Here is a 16,922-nt window from a genome sequence, read left to right on the forward strand (position 1 = left end):
GTTGCTGCTGATATGCCCAGAGTTGTTAAGGTGTGATGGTTCGAAACCTGAGTGTTGGCAGAGACTGGGCATTTGTGGAACTGATGTAAATTAGTGTAGTAAACACTTTGCTGCCTCTTTTCTTCAGGAAGACTAGAAGCTCTTCAGTAGGGAACAGGACATAAAATAGCGGATTGTGAAAGACACTTAGCAGCAAGGAAGCTGGGATGATTATATTTGACGTGTGAGTATCTGCCTCAACAACTAACTAAAACCAAGTGTAGGCTTGTAGTAAGAAATGATAAAAAAGTGGAGCTTTCAAAAAAGACCCAGGGTTAGTCTCTGATATGGATTGAGCACATTCAGCTTCCCTGTTGCTGCTGTGAGGGACTGAATATGGCAACTGAAAAGACTCTGCACTTGCCAGCCAGAAATCTGGGCCAGTGCATCTGAAGTCCTTTTTCTGAATGAGGGGAAAAATAAAGTGGACTATTTTGTTTTAAGAAAATTGTCAGGAAAAAGGAAAATATTGGGGGAAGCATAGTATAGTAAAAGAAAGGATGCACAGGAGTGAAAGGATGTGGTATTTTTTTAAAGGAGGAACACCTTTCCATAAACTAAGTGTTATCAGGTCTGAATAGTTAAAGACTACTAGAGTGTGACAAAAATCACAAATTTGGCCAGTTCATTATTTTTTGGTTGGTTTTGCAGCTGAGTGTTGCATACTATGCTTTGTTTGGTTTTGGTCATGCTGCTTATTTTTCTACTGGTGGATATTAGATGAACTTAACAAACATCATATTGGCACTGTCCCTAGTTAACACTGTAAAGCTTGTTGTGCTTCTGGATCTTGGGACAAAAGAGTTTGTTGAGTACAAGAGTTACTTTTCTGAAAATGCCAGAGTGGCTGTCAGTTTGTTCAAAATTAGGTTCTCATGGTGGACTTTGATGCTGTTCCTTTTGGTGGCTGTGTGTATCAGGATGCTGGTGCTGCGCTCCTCGGCTGCTGTCCTGGCTCTCTGGAGTTCTATTTCCTTCAGCAGTACAAACAGCCCACCAGCCTCTTGACTGTGCAGAAGCAGAAGGGGAAAAATAGCATCAGCCCTCTCACTGAAGAGAGGATAGTGCACCAGCTCTACAGGAAGGCCCTTCGAGTAACAGCAATAGCAGTGGTTGTGTGTGTGTTCACCAGAGAGGAGTAGGAACCTTTCATAGCAGGGGAGATGATTATGTGTGACTCTAATGACTGGGGAACAGTTCCTAGAGAGAATATTTTTTTACTTTATAGACCCTGCTTATGTTCTGTTCCATAAACGTCATCCTGGTGCTTCTTTAAAAAGCCCCCAAGCCCCGAGGTTTTTCTTTTTGATTGTTCCTTTGCTTTCTTTTCACAAAAAAAAAAAAAAAATTGAAATGCTAACCTTTCATCATGGACCGTGAGTTCAATTCAGAGTTGTTTGAAGATGGATCTTGAGAAACCTTTTAACTTTAACCTTTCTCGGGTTTCTATGTAAATACTTTTAATGCCCAAGTCTACAGAAAGCAGTTAGGTTCACAGTGGCTGCTTAGTTGACTAAAGTCATGTCAAAAGCTCTTTGCAGTTAGACATCAGCATTTCTGGTTTTCATCTTTTTATTGACCAGCTTTAATCTTTACACTGCTATTCTTAGCACTGTTTGTTTTTTTTCCTCTTCTAAATTATTTGTAAATTCCATGTTACTAAATGAAAAGCCTTTTGGATGGCAGATTGAGCGTAATGGTTGCAAAAACTACCAATATATTATCTGTAATGTTCTCCATGTGGGGGTGGTCTTTTTGTTCTATGTAACTTTTTTTTAACCTGTTAAGACAAAAATAGTTTCTGCGTGAAACCAAAGGGGTACTCCTGTCCTTTAGAAACAAACTTAGGGCGTTTGTTGGTGCTCTGCAGGGCTAATAGCTCTTCCTGACTTATTAATGGCCTTTCCTGAAATGTTAGCTTTCCTTGGAGTAGGGAGTCATTTCATGCATAGAGTTTATAGAATTCTTGGGAAAAAGGAGGCCAAGTGTTTCACTGTCTTTCCCAGGCTTTATCTCCAACATGACTATCCAGCGGCAGTTTTTTCCAAATGATGAAGATCAGACTGGTGCAGCAAAAGCCCTCTTGCGGCTTCAGGACACGTATAATTTGGACACAGACACCCTCTCAAGAGGGAATCTTCCAGGTAAGAGTCATTGATGTTATTTTCAGAACACACTGTGAACTTTTACTAAATGCCCTGATTACAAAGCATTTGACTGTGTTCTATCTTGTTTAACTGCGTAGTGTGAAGGTAACAATAGGAAAACATTTGAGCTAGCTAAGAATTTATGAAAAGTGGCGTGATGTGGGTTGTTGAATACAGGTTGATGTAGGTGTCAGTTTTAATTCTGCCACACCTCGAGAGGAACCTGTTTGCTTCAGGCTGTGCTGGTGAAGAGGAACCCAGGAAGAGCTGACCCACTCTGGCATAGTCAGGTGTGTTGCTATGGGTGGTTCTGTTGGAAACTACATCCACTTGGCTTCCCTGCCTGGTGGGCTTTCTTCTGCCAGCACGCTGCCCAAGTGCATGTGTATAAAATGCACTGCGCAGAATGCAAGTTTCTTTCTGAACTGGGACTCTCTTGTCCTGTCCTCACTCTGCTCACATGCTCATTTTCTGCTTGTGCTAGAACTTGAAAATTTCTTTTTAGTTGAAGTCTGCATGTTTCTTCTAGTTATGGTAAGATAATTTAGTGTTACTAGTTTTTCATAAAAAAATTAATAGCAATAAAATCTTGCCTGGGTGAGGATTTTCCTTGTGTTGAAGTAGTTGTGCACTGGCAGATACCTAGTTTTATTGCACAATGTAATGCATTTTAACAAAACAGTTCTATCATTTATTATCCCTTTTCCTCTCACTGATAAGATGGACCTTTCAGATTGGGAGTGACTGAAGTTTCTTTGAGCTTAAACTTCATGGAGTGTATAAACTGAAAAACAAAAGACAGAGCACATAGGCAGGCTTGAGCTTATGTGGCATTACCTGAGGTAATCTTTAATAGGTTTATATGCAGGAGAAGACACATTTCTTTATTGTTAGAAGACTCTTTCTCTGCTGAGTTTTCCTTGTTTCCTCTGTTTGAAAACAGTACTGTGCCAACTGGCAAAAAATCAACTCTGTACAATCCATCTGTGTTTTTGCAAGCACTCGTGGTCAGATGCCTAATAAAATTAAGGGTAATTGGCTTTATATGTTATGATGTATAACCTTACTTTTGGGTTTAGTTCAAGGCTGTCTCAAAGACCTACAGATTCATTCTAATATAATAAGCAGTTTATTATTGTTTTCTTAAAACAGCACAAAAATACAAGACTAAGTGCTTCGGGTGGACTGTAGTTTATTGTTTCTTTTGAAGCAATAAGCTGTCCAGACTGTGTGTAATAAAGTGTAGTTGCAGAACCTGAAAGTTCTGGAGTATAAAAAAGAATACGTTGGTCTCTTCAGAGCTCCAGAGAGGAACATCCCATGTGGTCACTTGTTTGTGCTCCTCGTCTTCCTTCCCAGGGAATTTCTGTTTGGCCAGTTCGCCAAGTTTTGATCAGAATCTTAACTACTGTCATACCGCTTATTAATTTTCTTTCCTGTGTTACAGGCTGTGCTGTTTCTTTATATTAACTATCAAAGCTGTGTGATGGTTGCTGTCTTGAGCACCCTTTTAAGAGTTGCCACATAACACGTGTGGGTGTTATGTTGCTTCTAGATGCACCAGGCTATGGCCCTGCAACCTGTTACTCATTCCAGAGGATCTCTCTGTCTGAGAGCACTCGTTCCACCACCACCACACCCAATTCCCTAATCTTATTTTAGAGTTTGCAGCTTCAGGCTCAGAGAACTGAAATCACTGGCTATCACAGGATGGACCACAAGGTGCTTCATTAGTGAGCAGAAACAAAGTTGTTCTGTGGGATGCTGCATTTCAGGGATTGTCTCTACAGCTATTTAATCTCTTAAGGCATGTCTTCAACAGATGAATTCCCCTGTTTGAATGCAGCTGTGGGAGCTGCTATTAGAAGTTCAGGATGTATTAAGATGTAATCAGGAATGTAGTTCTAGCTGTAAAACTGGCAGGTCCTGTTTCCTTTTTACAAGATTAAATTTGCTTTTTCATTGGGCCTTAATTTACAGTGGCAAAAATAGGGATCTGTAATTTGCTTACTAGTGCTTTAATCTTTCAGAGGTCTCTTCAAACGTTTCTAAAAATGACTGACTGCAAAAATCTTGAGCAGCTGGGAATTTACTGACTGTTTTCTTTTTCCTCCACCACTAAATTGTTGCTAACAAGATGTGCTTCAGTAACATTTTGAAAGCAATAGTGCAGTGTCTTTGAAAACAGATTTCTGAAACTTCGTATTTTGCTTACTACTGCTCTTGCTCAAAGTGTTTGGGGTTTTGAAGAAGGAAGGTTTATTTTGTTTTATTTCATTTTTCACTAATGGTAAAGACATTTAGCTAGTTTCTGGTATTCTGGCAATGGAAAACTGCATCTAACCGCTTATGTGCTCTGCCAAGGATTTACAGGCTTTGCTACTTAAACTGAGTCTTCAGCAAATAGCCACCACAGAAGGGAGATGTTGAAGAACAGAAATAAACTGTGCTGTGAAGAATAAGAAAGAACTGAATGTTACTCTGAAGACTGGTCTGGAATTCTGTGTAAATTCTGTTTGGTTTGGTTTGTTCTAAATACAGGTGTGAAGCACAAATCCTTTTTAACAGCCGAAGATTGCTTTGAGCTGGGAAAGATAGCTTACACTGAAGCTGACTACTACCACACCGAGCTGTGGATGGAACAAGCTCTGAAACAGTTGGATGAGGGAGAAGTGTCTTCTGCAGATAAAGTCTACATTCTGGACTACCTGAGTTACGCTGTCTATCAGCAGGGGGATCTGGGCAAAGCCATGATGCTCACCAAACGCCTTCTGGAACTGGGTATGTGAAAGAGATCTGCAGCTCACCATGATCTAGCTCTGTGTTCAAGCAGCTGCTAGCTATGGATTTGTACTGAGGAGTGCAGTCTTGCCAGTATTCTGACTTGTGTATGGGTTTTTAAAATGGATTATTACTGATACTACCATTAACATCTTGATGTATAGTTTTCAGTAAAATAAGGCTTGTATGACCATAAACCATATTTTGCTACCATATTTTTAGGTGGACAGTTATAGTCTCAACTACCATGTCAGAAAGCGTCATGGTTAAGGACTACTCCTTTCTATTGAAGTATTTTCTGCCTCCTGTCACTATTGGCTTCTAACCACTTACCCGTCTTAGTCATTACTGCCTGAAATTTGGTTCTCTTACTATATCTTTCCTGTGTTGAGATTACTTCCCCTTAGGTACAGGCAAGAACAAAATTAATGAAATTGAAACTAAATTGATGATACCAAAATCTCTGCAGATTACTTAAATGCAAATTAAGCATACTTGAGATGAAAAACTTGGAAAAATAAGAAAAGAGAATGCAATACAGCAAGCTAAGATGCTGTCCATTTTATGAAATATGAAAAGTATTTATGCTTCTGTAAATATTCCGCTGATTGACTGTGTAAAGGATGCCATGGGAAGTTCAGAACTAAACCTAATACAGCAAAGGCTAGTGAGAACCATTTATTAATGAAGTGAAGCAAATTTGGTAAGTTTAGTGATTGTTAAAAGCTTTGTCACCAGAAATCTTAATTCCCATCAGGAAGTTTTTAGGTTTAAAGGGAGGCATGCTGTCCCAGCTCTCTCCCTGTCGCATTCCCGTTCCCTTGTCTCTCGCTCTTTGGTGAGATTAGCTGGAATGGCCAAACCCTTTTTCTTAGTGCTTGGACCCCTGTGCCTACTGAGGATCCTGGCCTCACAGTAAGCAGTTTCTTAGCTGTGAATGAGTTGAGCTTAGCTCTGAAAGCTCATTGTGCATTTTCCTGCAGATGAGTAAGGATATTCATGCTGCAGGCTAGCATCACTTCCAGCTTAGCTCGGAGTTTTAGCTGTCCTGTGAATGCTCTCAAACTGGAGTAGATGTTTCTAATTTCTATTTGAGAAGCAGTAGTGTGCATCTGTTTTCTTCTTCTTTTTGTAAATAGCCTCTTCTGGATACTTATTCACAAGTTGGAAACTTGCCAGTGACACTTGTCTGTTTCTTTGTCAATAGATCCTGAACATCAAAGAGCAAATGGGAACATGAAGTATTTTGAATATATCATGGCTAAAGAAAAAGAAGCAAATAAGTCCAGTACAGATTCAGAAGACCAGATGGAGAAGGAAACTGAGGTTAAGAAAAAGGATTACCTTCCTGAGAGAAGGAAGTACGAAATGCTGTGCCGTGGGGAGGGTCTCAAAATGGTAAAGTGGAGCAGACTGTTTTCAAATGTATGAAACCAACCGTAACAAAACAGTGTCAAGAATTTGTATGTGGTGTGAAAGCAAGGAAGTTGTTATAGGAGTTGGCTAAGTGTGTAGAACTGAGGATTAGTGTGTGTTGGGTTTCTTCCCTGCTTCATTCTGTAGACAAAAGTAGACAAAAAGTAATACTGCTGCAGGCACTGCTGACTAACTTGGATGCACTACATAATTGTAATTAATTGAATAAGGATGCTGGAAGTCTGCATTTGCGTACGGAATTGAATGAGGGTGGTTTTTTAGTGATAAAATAATTTTTAATAGGACTGTGTAAAGTACTGCTTGTTGCAGTATTACACAGTAATACTAATGTGCTGAAAGTACTAATTGCTCAAACTTAAAGCATCTCTTTAACTTGTAACATAACATTAAGGTAGGGAAAGTGAATAGTTCCTGTCTCTTGTTCTCAGGACATCTTCTGTTTCTTAGAGATATTAATGTCATATGGAAGTTCTCTGATTATCTCTTGCTCCACCTTGCTTTCAGACTCCTCGGAGACAAAAAAGACTCTTCTGCCGCTACTACGATGGAAACAGGAATCCTAGATACATTCTGGGCCCTGTCAAACAGGAAGATGAGTGGGACAAACCTCGCATTGTTCGCTTCCTTGACATCATCTCTGATGAAGAGATCGAAACTGTGAAAGAACTAGCAAAGCCAAGGGTAAATGCCTTAACGCTTCTTTGCCTTTTGGAATCTTAAAGTTCTGTGTGAGTGCATGTGATTCTGTCTCCTCTTGAATGCAGATGTGTGTGCAGTGTGCTCACACGTTGCTTTCTCACCTTGTAGCTCTTGGTGACACACTCTTTGAAGGAGACAGTGGGGAAGCTGGAAATTCTGTGTAATTAAGAGAGCCAGGTAACAGCAGTGCAGGATTGTCAGCCTCTTCCAGCAGACGCAATTTCAGCACATACTGTTTCAGATAAGGAGGAGAATGTCCTACAGCAGAAAACAAACGTACTGCAGCTAGGTTGCCTTGAAGTATATCTGTCATCTAGTTTTTGTTTGGTTTTCTGTTTTTTGTTTTATTCTTTTTTAAGTCTGTATTTGCCAAAGTTGCGACATAGAGAAGAGCGCTGTCTAGGGAAAAGCAGGCATTCCTCTGGTCCTGGAATGCCACGTTATTGTATAGACAAGAATGAATGGTTGTATTCTCCATTCAGTATAAAACTGACTTCTGTCTCCCAGGCTTTGAAGTTGCCTGTAGATGAAAGAGCTTTAAGAGGGCAGTACTTAATCAGTGGTACTCAGCTTCTTATTCACAATGCCAGCTCATCAAATCCTATTTCAGAAACTGGATCCCGAGCTTCTTGTTTCTGAATGCAGAATAATCCAGGGCAGCTCAACTGTCAGAGTAAACAGGAGTGTCCAAGTCAAACAGCAACCTGATGGAGTTGCCTTCTGTATCCAGTTGGTGTGACTCTGCATCTCAAGATGTGTGGTGAAGATGTAGTTAGTTAAATTGATTTATTTTTCCATCAATACCAGTTACTTGGAAAATAAAATTTAAACTTGTAGAAATAGAATTTTCCTGCTTTTTTTCTTTGTTTTTAGCCTAAATGGCTTTTTCTCCAGAGAGAGCTGAGCAAATGGAGATTAGGGGGATAAGCACATTAAGTATGGGACAAACTGTTAGCTTGGTCTGCTGCGAAGTAAAGCAGCTGTGACTTATACATGGGCACATCGAGGATGAGGCTGTCCTTAGCCACTGCACTGAGTACTAGGCAGCCTGAAGGTGATTTTAAAGCTTCCTAAGGGCTGATGCATTGTATTTCTGAGGTAACATTCTGAACTGTAGGCAAGAAGTACAAGCAATTCTCTTCACTTCCCTGTAAAACATCTCTTTCTGCTCTCCTGTCAGGCAGCCTTGCTGCAGGTCTAAAAATCAGAGCCCCGGTTGTTTGTCTGTAGATGATTAAGCCCCTTTGCTGCTGCAAAAGCTCTGGCATTACATCTGTGGAATATGACTGAATCTCTTCTTTGTCGAGTAGAAATAAGTCTCAGCACTGAAAATAAAAACCTGTGAAAGTAGCGATTTTAACTTCTGAACTTGCTGAGATAATTGTCTTCCTATCAAATGTTTGGCTCATGGTAAAGACTTTGGAGATTCATAGCTCATTAATATGAGCATTCATAACAGAAGCATCTGTATGTGGTTAGCATTCCACGTTTTTCCTACGGCCGAGGCCTCGCAGGGCTCAGTAACGCACGTAGCAAGAGGATTGTGGTTTTTGAGACTGAAAGGTCATCTCCCTACTTCCCGATGCTTGGGATGTTACCATCGCCACCTCTTGGAAGACAGCGCTGTCTGATCAGTGCCCAGTCTTCTGCTGAGCTGGTGGCATAAGCTGGCAGGATGAAGCCTTATTATTCAGCTTTGGGAGTCTCACTGGAATCATAGTTTGTGCCTTGGTTCTTATATGTGCCTGCATGGGATGAGAGGAGAGGCAGCATATTAAGAGTTCCCAGTACCTGTTCTTGTTAGTAGGGATGGAGAGGCCTTGATTTGTTTAGTTTATTGTAACAATAGAAAAATACTTCTTCTCATTGTTTGGGACTTGGTATGCCATTTTGTGCCTCTTCCAAAATTTGGGCTCTGCGACTCAACCTTTCCAGTTATGACTGATGGAGAGTGTGATAGTACATGAACAAAGTTAAAGGGCACATGTAAGGTTCTGAATCGGAGTATTAACATAGATGGGGGGCATCAAGTAAATGGAGTGCAATAGAGGGAAAGGAAGGCCTTGAACCAAGAGTTCTCACTCTGTGCAATTTAGGAATACAATGTAAATGTGTTCGTGGACTAAGCAATTAGTTTGTGTTAGCAGTCAGCGTTAAAGGAGTCCAGTGCTGCTTTTGGTATAGAAAGAATCAAAAGGGTAGGGTTTTACTCATCTTTCGCTTATGCAAGATCACAATGTTGCCTGGATTCAATTTAACTGTAAAACTCATCTTACATGCGCAGGACGGACTGCTAATAAAGGACCAATTGTACACATGCCATAATATTGTACTGCTTCCAGCAGTTGTTGAAATACGAAGGAAAGGAAAGCTTCTAGTTTACTTTATTCAGACGACTGTTCTTCTTGCTACAGAAATGGAAACATTACTTCCTGGAAAACTTGATCTTCTCTAACACTCCGTTTAAATAAACAAACCAAAAACCCCTAAAACCCTCTCTTTTAATAAAATTGGAGACTCCCCCTCCTTCCCCATCACTGCTTTATGAATTTCCACCCACTCCATAAAAGAAAAACCACCGCAAAAGGTGACCGGGTGGCTTGCGTGGCAGCTTGCGTGACATTTCCCCTTAGGCTTCTGAATGGTCGGATTGCTGTGATGCAGTATGTGCTTTGTAATGCAACTATTCTGATGGTTCGCTTCACAGCTGAGGCGAGCCACCATTTCAAACCCCATAACAGGAGCCTTGGAGACGGCACATTACAGAATTAGCAAAAGGTAAGAGAGCTCTATGCCAGATGTTTTGGGCCTGTAATGAGTGTGTAGATTCTGCTCATTATGGGGAAAAGAGAGGTGGCCTAAAAAGACAACTTTGGCTTTGTAGTCCACCGCTTTATTACATGCACATCTGTAACAGGCTGTTACTGCTGAGTTTCTCAGTCTTTTCCTTCAGCTAGAAGTTCTGGGGGTGTATTTTGATTTCTTCTTTTCCTTTTTTTGGTCACCTTCTCAGCATGTGTTCTCAGATGATGATCTGTACAAGAAGCAGGCCTTTTACAATCAATGTAAAAAATATGTGATGCTACAAAACCTTCAGTAGAATCTAGATTTTTTTTTTTAATATTCCCTTCCCCTTGCTCTTTTCACCAACCAAAAATTGTATAATCTAGCAGACCACCTGAAGTGCCTTTACATGTGTAAGAGATGCTTCAAGTACTTACTGTGCATGACAGCTGGAGTGGCATGCAAAACACACATGCGTTAGTCACACAGCATTTCATTGTCTGAGATAATTCCGTACTCCTGTCTGGGCTCTTTGACCTCCTGCTGATACAAATCTGGCAGAACACAAGCTTGTTTTTACTGGGCTCCTGGTTCTTTCCAGCTCGTCTATTAAGTACTACAAGTCTTGAATTTAGCCAATGTTTTCCAAAATTGGCTGGCTCTAAAATAAACCACCTGCCCCCTGCCCGCCCCCCCCGCTTTTAGTAGCGGTGATTAAAGATTGGCCACGCATTCCATCAGCGTTAAGTGAAAATTCTGAAAGGAGTTAAACTTCTGGGTGAAGAGGAATTGTCTGTGAAACTCAGCATCATAAATTATTTGCAGAAAGTCTCTAGTTTAAAACAAAAAGAGGAAAAAAAGAAAAAAGGAGGAAAAAAGTGAAAGGACAATCTAACCAAATTTTTCCAACCAATTTGTTTTGATTTGGACATGGCAGCTACAGCTTCTGTTGCCCTTCTAATATTGCTAATTTAAGAGCATTGCATACCATCCAGACCAATCGGAACCCTTTCAGACACCTGTGGCTTGGCAAAAAAGCAGCCTACTAGGTGGGTAAGCCCTTGTCCTTTCTCTTTTTGTAGCTGAGCCGTGCTACTGTTCATGACCCTGAGACTGGGAAACTGACCACAGCACATTACAGAGTCTCTAAGAGGTAAGGGGAACATCTTCCAAAGGTATAACCAGTCCGAGGAAGTCTGTTCTGGGACTGTACTGCTTCGTCTCTAAATGTGGGGCAAATAAGAATTTTGCATAACTTTTATATTCTTAGTCTCTCTGTAGAGGAAAGAATGGCCTAAAGCAAACTGAGCTGTCATATAACAAAGCAAGCCATCTGCCGAAATAGAAAATAGTTCTATATGTTAGTGGTAGCCAAGACAGAAGTTCCCTTTTTTGCTTAGCATGGCATGTCTAATGCAACTAACATACTAAAAGTTAGCACTGTTCTGCTTGCACTAACAAACGGCAGAAAAGGCTGCCTGCATAGCTCACCTCTACCACTGAACTTCGGTATCTATGCTTGCTGCTTAAAACTAGGCACTGATGAGCTGCTGTAATTCATGGGAATAGTGCAAATTAAAGCTAGTTGATAATTTTAAAGAATTTCCTAGTTTAAATGATTGAAAATAGTTGCCACTTTAATAGAAAAACCAGTGTTCTTTTGGCTTCCTTGAACAAAAGCCTGAAATTAGAATGGCTAGTAGATTAAGCTTCCAGGGTTTTTAGTTACCTATGTATTTCTTTTAAAAAGCTAAAAGTGCTTCAGAATACTGGATCACAAGAAGCTGGCTGATTCCTGAATGATTATAACTCTCACGGAAACTAGAAAAAACCATTGTAGCTGAAGTCTGATCCTGAAAGCCATACTTGTTACAAGTAGTGGCAAGTTGAAAACTTTTATACATTGAAAACTGCCTTGCACCTTCAGCAGCATGCAGGTCTACTTATTCATCAGAGTGCATGCAGGTTGAGGGAGTCCTTTGGAAATTGTCTGGTGAGCTCTTACATGTTTGCTCCTTAAAACTACCTCCACAGGCCTCCTCCAGAATGACTTTAGGAACATATGTCTTCCTGTTTGACATGTTGCATTTAGTTTTTATTTTTTGTTTTTAATTTTAAAGTCTGTCCATGTCCTATCTTGGTTATCTGTGGCTGCATATTTTAAAGAAACCATTTTTTCAGTCTCAGGATTTGTCCTCTGTAACACAGACCAGTCTGGGGCATTTGCTGAAGAAACTTGTTAATCCATTTGAACATACCCTCATGGTTTCTGTCAGACCTGATGTGCTAATAATAGGAATTAGAGAAGATGACCAGATCACTAATTGGAATTGAGATGCATAATTGGCCCCTATTTAAATAGATGATCCTTAGTAAAATAACTTTTTATTTAGAGTTTTGATTTTTCATTAGTGAGAAGTGTTATGCCTTGAGACAATTGCAGATGCCACAGTCAGAAAAAGTAGTACTAGACAACACCCATCATTAAAAGGTGATTCCTTCGTGGATGTGTGCAGCTGATGGTGCAGCCAGATCCCGTTTGCCATCACCTTGTTATTGGCTTTGTGATGTGACAAAATAACTTTCTCCTAGGGCTTTAATCTGGAATTAAGTGTGCTGTACCTTGCCTAGGGACTGTGATAAAGTATAAGGGCAGCTGTTGTCTATGAAGTGCTGCTGCCTTCTTGGTGTGGTGTGCTGCCAGCCTGGAATAGAGCCTCGTGTCTAGTACCTGGTGAAGGAGACCCTTAAACGTTTAAGGTTTGGTGCTCAAAAAGGTGGCACTCTGGGACTTCCTTCCAACATACCTAAGGAACTCACAGAACTAAACCAGATTTTCCTGAGCTAAGATTTTTACTTCCGTATCTCACTGGAAACTGGAATTAGAATTGCAAAGAAACATACAAGTACATGGGGCACAGCACATCGTGAAGTTAGTGAAGACAATTTTTTGAGGGTAGGAACCGGACTTGAGGGTGGAGGGGGACTTCCCTTCTCATGCTTCCCCTTGCCTTTGTGTTCCTCCATGTGCAGATTGTTTAGGATGTATATACACTTTAAAAGAGAACTTGACACCTAAATCTATAGTAGGAGGTAAAAGCCACCCCTGAAAACCTCCAAGCCAGACTGCTTTAGAAGGATCATGTTATTAATGCTGCATCACTGAACTTCTGTTGCAGAACCACTGGTAGAAACATCTTTGTTAGAGCTGGTTTGGATTCCAGATGAATCATTGCTCCTGAAAACCAAAAAATGCTTGCTTTATTTTTTTAAGAGATGACTGCTTTCCCCCTTCAAACATTCTTTCCTAGCAAATGCACTTCTAAATTACAGCATTCCTCTCTTTGAGAGGACTACTGTTCACTGTGCAGTACGTGGCAGGCTCTATAAAAGGGGGCACCTTGCCAGCAGTACGAGGAGCACCATGAAGCTGTGCTGTGTGCAGTACCAGAATAAACTCAGCCACTCTGACACTGCTTTTAAAGAAGCAGGTTTTTTTTGACTCTCTCCTCCCCGCAGCCCATTGGAGCTTGTAGCATATGGTAAAGTTTCCACTTCAGAAATACCAGTCTGTGCTTTTGTTCACTCCCTGTTGCGTCTCTACTAGTACTTATTACATACTAAGTACATTTTAAAAGTTTTTAAACAGAAATGCTAGTGTTTCATGTGACCAATGACTGTTACAAAAGCAGTGTTGAAATACTCTGGTGCAGTGCTGGTGTAGCTGAGACTAAGGACATAGCCTTTGTAATGTCTGGTATTAGACCAACTAGTGCAGCTGGAGGAGATGAGCTTTTGGGCGTATAAGCCCTTGTATGTTGTGTAGCTCTGGACAACTGTCTGGTGTTGTGTGTGTCGTGTCCGTCCCGGTCCCCCTCTGCCCCCCTATATTGCTTAGTCTAAAATTATTTCTGAACGTAAGTATTGCACCATTAAAATAATCTCTACTAAGATACCCGATACAGAATTATAAGAGGGAGGAGTAAGTATAATTACTGCTAGCTGTTTGTAATGAATATAAAAGTTGTTAAAAGCCAGATCTTGGTGTGAGGAAGAAGAAAAGCAATCCCCCAGTGTGAATTCAGCACACTAATGAAATTGTTTCAAATTCTCTAACACCGTAGTTTAGTTCATGGGTGTCTTTTTACAAAGCTAAGTGGGACACCAAAATACTATGCCTTTGTAGTCAGGGAATTTTGGGGCTTGGTGTGGTAGTTATTAAGGAAATATCAAATACTCCTGTAAGTGAAGTCACCCACATCTTAAACTGTCATGCTTATGACTTCCCAGAAGTAAGCTTGTCCCTTTTTGTTATGAAGTTTTCTGCCCATAGTGGACTCAGAGGTGTCAGCTGGTCAAAAAATATGAGAGAATGCTGTTCATGCAAGTTAACGTGTCAGATGAGCAACTTTATTCTTCAATGTACATTTGTTAAACTGAGCTCTGTGCATTTACTGAATCATACTGAACCTTGGACTATATGTATAGGAAAAGAAAAAAGTTTGCTGAGCACAATTTAAGGCTGTTAATTCTGTATCACATACGCCACTGGTGAGGGAGGTTTTTTTTTTTTTAATAGACAAGAGCAGGAAAAAAGATTCCTTTGTGTGAAGGAATACCTGCTACAAATGGTCTTGAACTAGGCATGTACTTTGACGCCAGCAAAGGACCAAGGCTGAGACTAGCAACAAAAGAGGACAATGTAGGACGGATTGTTATATTCTGCAAAGGCCACTAGGCAAAGCCTGCAGTAACAGAAGGCCCTCATTGTCCATCCTAAATGCAGCAGGCACAGAGACCTCCTGATGCTGGACAGTTGGTACAGGGTTCTGCAGGCCCTCCTGAGCTCTCTGCCTTCATGGAAGCAGATTTCATCATGCTTACAGGGTTAAATCACACTATAACTCTTCACATGAAGCTATGCAGCACTACATGCCTCCCCCTACGTTTTGCTCAGCAACCAGCAGACAAGCTGGCACTTGAAATATGGTTTCAGTTCACTGTTTCCTCTACCTTTCATAGACTGTCTTTGTATCCTTGGGCAATTAATTTTATTTCTAAAATACATATAGTACTTTCCCTTCATGAAAGGATGTAGTATTCTCCCTGGTGAAAGCATTCATTGCAATTCTAAATAACCAATATAGTAAGAATGCTTGCTTTTTTCTTTCTTTGGGTGGTGGTGTTTCCCCCCCCTTCTTAAAGCCTTTATGCGTAGACTGGACAGAGGTAGCTGAAGCCTACACTTTGAAGCTGATGGCTCTGTTGGGGCTTTTCTTGTGTGTTAAGTGTTAGGTTAGGATTGCTTGTGAGTGTTACCTGTTCAGCATGGCTGCGTAGCATGTGGCTGCAGAGCTGCTTTTATTTTGGGGTTTTTTTTTTGGCTTGGTTTGTTGTTGGTTTTTTTTTTTAAATGCTTCATATAAGTAGTCTTTGTGTTCTCCTACCACCTTAATCAAAGACGGTTGCATTGTAACACTTATACTAACAGTGTTCAGAAGTGGATGAATCGTGGTATGTGTTTGTGCAAGTCTGTCTTGAGAAATCCTATTTCTTTTATCATTTGTCATTTAAAAAAAAAAATGCTCGTAGAGATTCTGTAACCTGTGTCAGTGCCTTGTGTCACGTGTCATGCTACTGTTCCTCCCATGCAAAGTGTTTTGGTGTTTTTTTTAAATACAATTTTTTTATTCAAGAAAAAAAACTTTAATTTAGTATAGATGTGAAAGTCCATTTGAGTAGAAAGACTGTGATGTACTTGCCAGCTAGGCTCTGGGCATAGGTATTTCTCCGACAGTTTTGTAAAAGCAGCAGGAGCCACTGATGAGCCCAAAAGGCTGACTCAGCTGCTAGAAAAAAGGTAGAACTAGCTGTCTCCATTTTCCTGCAAAAAGGGGAAAACATGGGGCCCAAATCATCAATATTATCATCCATATTAGTGACTAGTAGGGGACTGCCAAGGTAAATAGAGAAAAGGACCAGACAGAGTAGTGAGCATGCCAAGAGAGGGAAAAGAGGAGCAGGTAAAATGAAGGTGCATTGGCTAGAATGGGAGGAGTGAAGCAGCAAGAAAAACAATTGTCATGTGAGCAGATGAGCTCACAGGTTTAAAAAGAAAATAAAAAGAAAAAAGACAGCAGATAGATGAAATGGATTCCCCCCCCCCCCCAAAAAAAAAAAAAAAAGAACAAAATCTTTATCTTGTAAAGAGATGGAAAAATGTGTGTGTGTTTCCATGTAAGCAACTGGATGTGCTCAAGGCTGGTAAGGGTCCAGCAGGGATGCACAGAGCTGTGGTTATACTAAGCTTGTGCCCTTTTCCACCAAACACCGCTCTTCTGGACAACACAGCTGCTTTCCAGTCCTGCAGCGTTCAAGAATGAGCAGCCACTTAGAAAATGCTACACTGCGTCTGGGTAAAGGCAGCAGTTCTCATGTAGAACCGCTTCTCTACTTGTTCATACCTTTCTCTGCTGGCTAGCTTGCCAACTATTTTAAATGCAGTATTTCTAGCTGAAAAGTTCAAATTTACAGTAGGAGGTACACATTTTGAAGATGCCTTTGGAACTGTGAGGCTGACCTTTCACATTTATATTAAAAAAAAAAAAGTTCCTGTTTTTTTCCTTAAAAATCATGGTGTACCTGAAACATATGCTAAATACCAAATTCATAATAGGCTGTTCTGGTAGAAATGGTTGAACAGGCAAAATGGTAAAGAATTTTATGCATTATTTAATTGTTTTCATAATGATTTTTAGTATCATTGCACAGGTAAGTAATGTGAAAAGACAGATCACAGAGCACTTGCCTGTAAGTGCACGACATGCGGAAGAGCTGAGTTACAACCACATAGACTCTGCATATGCTAAATAAAGTAACTCGCCTATTCCTTTCCCAAGTGTTGCTTCAAAATGCATCAGCTGTGGAGTCTAAATTAGCTGTATGGAATGGGTAAGAGCAAAAGTGTTTTGTGCCTGTTTTAGAAAACACCTTGAAGCAGATTTCACTGTTTGGAACACTTTCTTCAGTCAGTTG

General features: G+C 40.5%; 1 protein-coding gene across 4 annotated transcripts in view; it reads left to right on the plus strand.

Annotated features, from left to right (window-relative positions):
• Positions 1-16,922, plus strand: part of P4HA1 (prolyl 4-hydroxylase subunit alpha 1) — a 38,084-nt gene that overhangs the window by 11,639 nt on the left and 9,523 nt on the right. For 2 of the 4 annotated variants that reach the window (XM_072871647.1, XM_072871649.1), the window contains exons 5-9: positions 2,046-2,183; positions 4,728-4,967; positions 6,175-6,365; positions 6,909-7,085; positions 9,811-9,881. In XM_072871647.1, the coding sequence (XP_072727748.1) occupies positions 2,046-2,183; positions 4,728-4,967; positions 6,175-6,365; positions 6,909-7,085; positions 9,811-9,881 (817 nt within the window). Of the gene's footprint in view, positions 1-2,045; positions 2,184-4,727; positions 4,968-6,174; positions 6,366-6,908; positions 7,086-9,810; positions 9,882-10,969; positions 11,041-16,922 lie in introns of all 4 variants that reach the window. The other 2 variants (XM_072871648.1, XM_072871650.1) reach the window with 1 other exon arrangement.

This window comes from Ciconia boyciana, chromosome 8 (genome assembly GCF_034638445.1).
Source record: "Ciconia boyciana chromosome 8, ASM3463844v1, whole genome shotgun sequence".
NCBI lineage: Eukaryota > Metazoa > Chordata > Aves > Ciconiiformes > Ciconiidae > Ciconia > Ciconia boyciana.